Source organism: Aureococcus anophagefferens (genome assembly GCF_000186865.1).
Source record: "Aureococcus anophagefferens unplaced genomic scaffold AURANscaffold_21, whole genome shotgun sequence".
Classification (NCBI taxonomy): Eukaryota; class Pelagophyceae; order Pelagomonadales; family Pelagomonadaceae; genus Aureococcus; species Aureococcus anophagefferens.
In genome coordinates, this window is record NW_008705581.1 from 434,760 (window position 1) to 441,042 (window position 6,283).

Sequence of the window (6,283 nt, forward strand, 5' to 3'; positions counted from 1 at the left end):
AGAGCTCCGGCGCTCCGGTCGCTCTGGGACGACGAGGAGGCGGCCATGCGCGCGGAGATCGCGACCCTCGAGGCCGCCGCGGCCGCGCGCGCGCGCGCCGCCGCGGCCGCGGCGGCCTTCGAGCGGAGCCACGCCTTCGCCGCCGCGCCGCCGGCGCCCGCGCGGCCCGCGGCGCGGCCCCTCGACGACGGCGTCGGCCGGGGGAGCGCGGCGGCGTCGCTGCCGCGCTACGCGGCCGCGGCGGTGCGCGTCGCGGAGCTGCGGCGGGGGCAGCCCTTCGTCGTCCGCGGCCGGGGCGCGGCGAAGCCGGAGACGTACCACGCCTGGCTCTCGCACGATGCGCTCAAGCTGCAGTGGCGCCAGGGCGGCGGCGGCGCGCCGACGGGCGCGGTGCTCGTGCGGGACCTCGCGACCGTCGAACTGAAGGAGCGCAAGGGCGCGCCCGTGCTCGTGCTCCGGACGCCGGAGCGGCGCCTCGTGTTGGAGTTCCTCGAGGGCGGCGACGTCGGGCCCGACGCGTGGGTGGCGACGCTCGCGCACCTCGCGGGCGGGGGGTCGTAGTATAAGATCGCGGATCTTCACGCGTTCGGATCCAAGTCCGGATCCGAGTCGACCCGCGCGCTTCAAGTGCCGTGATCGTGCCGTCGACTGCAGGGCCGGGCGGCCGATGTGCTGAGTCGTTGGGGCTGCCTCCCGTTCGAACGATGCTGCGCTGTTTCGCCGCCGTCGCCGCCGTCGCGTCGGCGCGGCCGACGAAGCAGCGGCCGCGCGGCAACGCGCCGCCCGTCAAGGCGCCGCCGCTGCCCCGGGCCGCCCCCTGGCCGCGGCCGGCCCGCGGCGACTACCTCGCGGCCTGGTTCAAGCGCAACGGCGGCGCCGTGGCGCCGCGCGACATGTACGCGGCCGACGAGGTCTGCGCGTTGAGCTACGTGCGGTCGGGCAGCCACCTCACGCGCTTCGTGCTGGAGTACCTCACGGGCCGGCCGACGAGCGGCTGCCCCGGCCAGGTCCAGGGCCGCGACGCGGACCCGCCCATCTACCGCATGAGCGGCCAGGCGAGCGGCGCGGCCTTCGACGCCCTGCGCCACGTCGACGGCGCCAAGCGGCCCGCCGCGATGAAGTTCCACTGCCCGGAACTCGGCTCCTCGTGCCACAAACCGTGTACGCCGAACATCCGAAAATGCGCGGCGCTCCTCTTCGTCGCGCGCGACCCGCTGGACGTCGTCTGCGACGACACGCAGACCAAGTGGTTCTCCGCGGACCGCGTCGCGAGCAACGTGCGCTGGTGGACGGAGAATTTCGCCTTCTTTTCGGCGTTCCGCGGCCGGAAGCTGCTGGCGCAGTACGAGCGCGCGCTCGACGACGGCCCGGCCCTCGTCGGCGAGCTCGCGGCGTTCCTCGACGGCGGCGGGCGCGTCGTGCTCCCGGAGAAGCGCGAAGCCATGGAAGCGAACTACTACAACCTCAGCGCGGCCATGGAGGCGTTCCTCCACGGGCCGGGCAGGCACCCCTACTCGGGCAAGCCGTCGACGGTCGGCCGGCCCCTCTACGAGCGGTTCCTGCGCTGCGCCAAGGACCGCCAGGACAGCGCGGCGCGGAGCCTCGCGCTCGAGCTCGCCCGGGGCGACGGCCTCACGGAGCTCTGGGCGTCGCTCTACGCGAACCGCACGGCGCGCCTCGGCGCCGTCTTCGCGCGGAACGGCCTCGGGGGGTGGCTCGACGCCGCCGTCGAGGCCGCGCGGCGCGGCGGGGCATAGGCCCGGTAGTAATACGATCGATGGGCGTTTAGGCGTAGTCCGACGCGGTCTCGACGGCCGGGGCCTTCGGCGGCTTCGGCGGCTTCGGCGCCTTGTCCGCCTTGGGCGGCGGCGGCGGCGCCTTGGGCTTCTTCGCCTTGGCGCCCTTGCCGTCGGCCTTGGACGCGCGCCCCCCCTTGCCGCGCGCGTCGCCGCGGCCCCCGCCCCGGCCGTCGCCGCCGCCGCGGTTCTCGCGGCCCTTGCCCCGGCCGTCGCCCTTGCCCTTGCCGTCGCCTTTGCCCCGGCCCTTGCCCCGGGCCGCCGCGCGGGCGCCCGGCGCGGGCTGCGGCGCGTGCGGCCGCACGAGCGCGCGCTGCTCGCACCCGAGGACCGCCGCGGCGCACTTGACGGCGTCGAGCAGGAGCGGCGGCAGGCGCGCGCGGCGCACGGTCAGCAGGAGGGCCCGCCGCAGCCGGAGACGCAGCGCCAGCACGCCGTCGAGGGCCGCCGGGTCCACCGCGTAGCGGAGCCAGCCGTCGACGCAGACCGTGGCGTCGTTGCGCCGGACGTCCGAGTGGCACAGCAAAACCAGCGCGAGCGTCGCGCAGGGCTGGGCCGTCGCCAGCTTCAGACCCGTGCGGAACTGGGCGTCGCTCTCCAAGAGCGCCGCGAAGCAGAGCAGCTGGGGCTGGTCGGCGTCGTTCCGCGCCTTCGTCGAGAACCTGTGTGGAATTCAAACAGTGAGCTGAGTTATCCCAACCAAACTTCAGAACTCTCTATCTCGGCCAATTCGAAGTCGATTCGGCTGATTTTTGGACGAATCGATCGCTCTCGTCGAGTTCTCGAAGCACAGCCAAAGATCTTGCGTCGAAACGGTCGCATACGCCCACATTGAAGTCGGGTTGAAGATTTGATTTCCACACCGTCGAGAACGGCGACTCGCGGTCGCCCGCGAGCGACGCGTTGTGCACGCGGCACTTGGCGCCGCAGCGCGTGCCGTACTGCGACTCGCCCGGCAGGCGCGCCGCGACGTTCGGGTAGAGCGCGAGGCAGGCCAGCGCGTCGAAGGCCTCGTCCATCACGCCGTGGTCCGAGGCCGGGTCGCATCGGGGCACGTCGCGGTCCAACTGGCGCGCCGCGTTGACGACGATGGACAGCGTCGCGTAGGATAGGGACTTGCTCCGGCAGTAGCCGTACGCCGCGCCCGTGCCGCGCTGCTGCGCGTCGCGGAACCCCTCCGCGGCGCCCCGCAACGCCTTCACGTCCGACAGCGAGTCGCCGCCGAACTCGCGCCGGCTCCGACTCCGGCCGTCGCCGCCCGCGGCGGCGACGAAGGGGTCCTTGGCGTCGAGCGTGCAGAGCATGCGGAAGGCCTCGGGCGCCGCACCCTGGCAGAGGAGCCGCGCGTACGCCGCCGCCAAAGCGAGCCGCGGCGCGAGCGGCTGCGTCGCGAGCGCGGCCCCGAGCGGCGTCACGGACTCGTCGTCGCTGAAGAGCGCCCCCAGGGCGATCAGGGACTGGACGGCCACGTCGACGGACTTCTCCCGCGGCGCGTTGAGCGCGCGGCCGAGGAAGTCGCGCGCCGTCCACGCCTGGGCCGACCCCGCGCGCGGCGTGATCCGCAGCGCGGTCGCGTGGAGGCAGAGCCCCTCCAAGTTCGCGCGTAACAACTCCGACAGGCGCTGGGGCTCCATGTGGTCGTGGCGCCGCTTCGTGTAGAGGCGGAAGCAGACGCCCGGCCGCGTCCGGCCCGCTCTCCCCTTGCGCTGGCGCGCGGACGCCTGGCTCACGTAGTTCGACCGGAGCACGGACGCCCCGAGGTGGTCGTCGAACTTGACGGTCTTCTCCAAACCGCCGTCGATGACGAAGGACACGTCGGGGATCGTGATGGACGTCTCCGCGACGTTCGTCGCGATCACGACCTTCCACCTGTCCGGCGGCGGCGCCTTGAACGCGTCCTTCTGCTTCGACGACTCGATGGACCCGTGGAGGGGCACGACCCAGAGCACATGTTTCAGGTCGTCGTCGGCCTCGATGGCCGTCGCGATGGACTCGATGTCGGCCCAGCCCGCGACGAAGACCAACACCGCGCCGCGCTCGTACGAGCTGCGGACGACGTAGTTGAGCAGCGCGCAGACGAGCAGCTCGTCCAGGGTCTGCTCCGCGACGCGCCGCTGGTAGACGCGCACGAGCGCGTCGCCCTCGCCGTCGGCCGACGACGCCTGGGACGCCGCGAACGCCGCGGGCGCGTTCCGGGGGTCGTCGTCGTCGCGAGAAACCGGGCATAGATGCAGGCTGCCCACGCCGAGCTCGAACTCGTCCTCGCGGTGGTAGATCACGTCCGCCAGCACCGCCGCGTCGTCGTCGCCGCCGCCGGGGGACGCCGGCTCCTCCATCTCCCCCAAGCACTCGGCCATGTGGTCGCCCAATTCCTCGGGGCTCTGGAACGTGCTCTTCCCGCAGAGCGCGCAGCGCAACCCGAGATCCAACGCCTTGCCCGCGGCGACGACCTTGGCCTTGGCGTCGGCGTCCAGGCCGTCGAAGGCGTCCGCGCGCGGCGCCTCCTTGGGGAGCGTGACGTATTTCGTCTGCTTGAGCACGTCCTCGAGGAAGAACGTGGACACGGGGAAGTTGGACCCGCCGATGGAGATGCGCGGGCAGCCCCCGAAGTACTCCGTGAGCTTGTCCGCGGCGAGCGTCGCCGACATGAGGACGAGGCGCAGCCGGGGGAGCGTGTCGTGGTTCGCGCGCCGCGCCACCAACTCCCGCAGCGCGACCAATAAGAACTCCGTGTCCCGGTCCTCCTCGTGGACCTCATCCAGAATAAAGTGCGTGTAGGCCACGAGGTCCGGGTCCGACCCGAGCTTCCGCAGGAGGACGCCCGGCGTCGCGAAGCATAGCCTCGTCGCGTCCGAGAAGCTCGACTCGAAGCGGACGTGGAAGCCCACCTCCCTGCCGAGCTGCGACCCGCGCTCGCTCGCGACGCGCTCGGCGACGGCCATGGCCGAGATGCGCCGGGGCTGGGAGCAGGCGATGCGCGCCTCCGGGTCGCCGTCCAACACGAACTGCGGCACCTGCGTCGACTTGCCGCAGCCCGTCTCGCCGGCGACGAGCACGACGTCGTGCGCCGCCACCAGAGCGGCGACGCGGTCGCGGTACTCCCAGGCGGGGAGCTTCATGCGCGCGGCGAGCATGGCCGGCGGGATCTTCGGCGGCGGCGCCGGGGCCTTCGCGGCCGCGGCGCGCGCGCGGTTCCGCGCGTTGCGCACGCCGCCGAGCGCCGCCGCGGAGCCGGGCTCGGGCGACGCCTGGGCGTCGGCGACGTGGCCGCGCCGCGCGGCGTCGCGCTCCGCCGGCTGCGCGGGGTAGGCCGCGAAGTGCGCCGCGAGCGCGGCGGCCGAGCCCGGCGCGAGGCTCGCGACGGGCGCGTCGCCGTCCAAGGCGACGACGTGCTGCGGCTTCTTGACCGTGAGGAAGCGCTCGTCGCCCTTGCCCTGGGACTTGGTCGCGAGGCCGAGCTTCGGCGCGTGCGCGTGGACGAAGCGCCGCTCCTCGGAGCTCAGCGTCGGCGGGAAGGCCAGCGTCAGCTCCGACGACTCGCAGAACCGCGACAGCTGGCGCTCGATGTTGATGCGCCAGGCCTCCTTGCCGGGGGTGAAGCCCGGTTGGCGCGCTTCACGCGCGGGACGCGGCGGCATGCTGCGCTGCGCGTCCGACGCGGCTGCGATGCGCTGCGCACCCGCGCGCGCGTCGAGGCGCCTGCTGCGATGCGCTGCGACGCTGCGGTAGAAGTTCGTCGAGACGGTCGCGGCGGTCGCGGCGACGCGCCCCGGCGCGTTGACGCTGCTGCGAGGCGCTGCGCACGACGCTGCTGATGGCGCTCCACACGGTCGCGACGTCGCGGCCCCCCATCAAACCCCGCCGCCGGCTCAGGGCCGCCTCCCGACGCCGTCGGCCCGCCGCGCCGTCGCCGCCGCGTCGTTACGCGAAGCGGCGCTCACTCGTCGCCCCCGAACCCGTTGGTCTCCTCCTCCTCGAGGCCGTCCTCGAAGTTGTTCTTGAGGTGGCGGCGGCCCTTGACCTGGGGCTTGTACTTGTCCTTCCAGGAGCTGTAGTCGATCTCGTTGGACCGCTGGGGGAAGCCGGCCTCCTCGAGGGCCTTCTTGACGCCCTGCTTCCACTCCCAGGTCTCGAACTTCTCGCAGTACTTCTCCGTCTCCCGCGCGGCCTGGTCCATCTCCTCCTTGGTCAGGAACGGGCGCCCGAGCGCGGCCTCGAGCACGTCCTTGCGGTTCCGGAGCGTGTCGCCGGCGAAGGACAGGCTGTCGCCGTCCTGCTCGATGGCGGCGAAGACGATCTCCTCGTCGTTCTTCAGCGCCTCGGACGCGACGTTGAGCGCGTGGCCGTCGCTCTTCACGGCCGCGAGGACGATGCGCCGGTTGCTGCGCATCTCCTCGGCGGCCGTCGCGAGGTAGAGGCCGTTCTCCTTCACCTTCTCCAGGCAGAGGTGCTTGTCCGTCTTCCAGGAGTCGTCCTGGCGCCAGGAG

At 73.1% G+C, this 6,283-nt stretch overlaps 1 protein-coding gene across 1 annotated transcript; it reads right to left on the reverse strand.

Moving 5' to 3' along the window:
• Window positions 1-4,303: 4,303 nt before the first annotated feature.
• Window positions 4,304-4,933, reverse strand: AURANDRAFT_30584 (hypothetical protein; the record flags this gene model as incomplete). Its single annotated transcript, XM_009041499.1, has 1 exon — window positions 4,304-4,933. A coding segment is annotated over one exon (630 nt), but the record flags the coding sequence as incomplete, so codon positions are not given.
• Window positions 4,934-6,283: the final 1,350 nt, after the last annotated feature.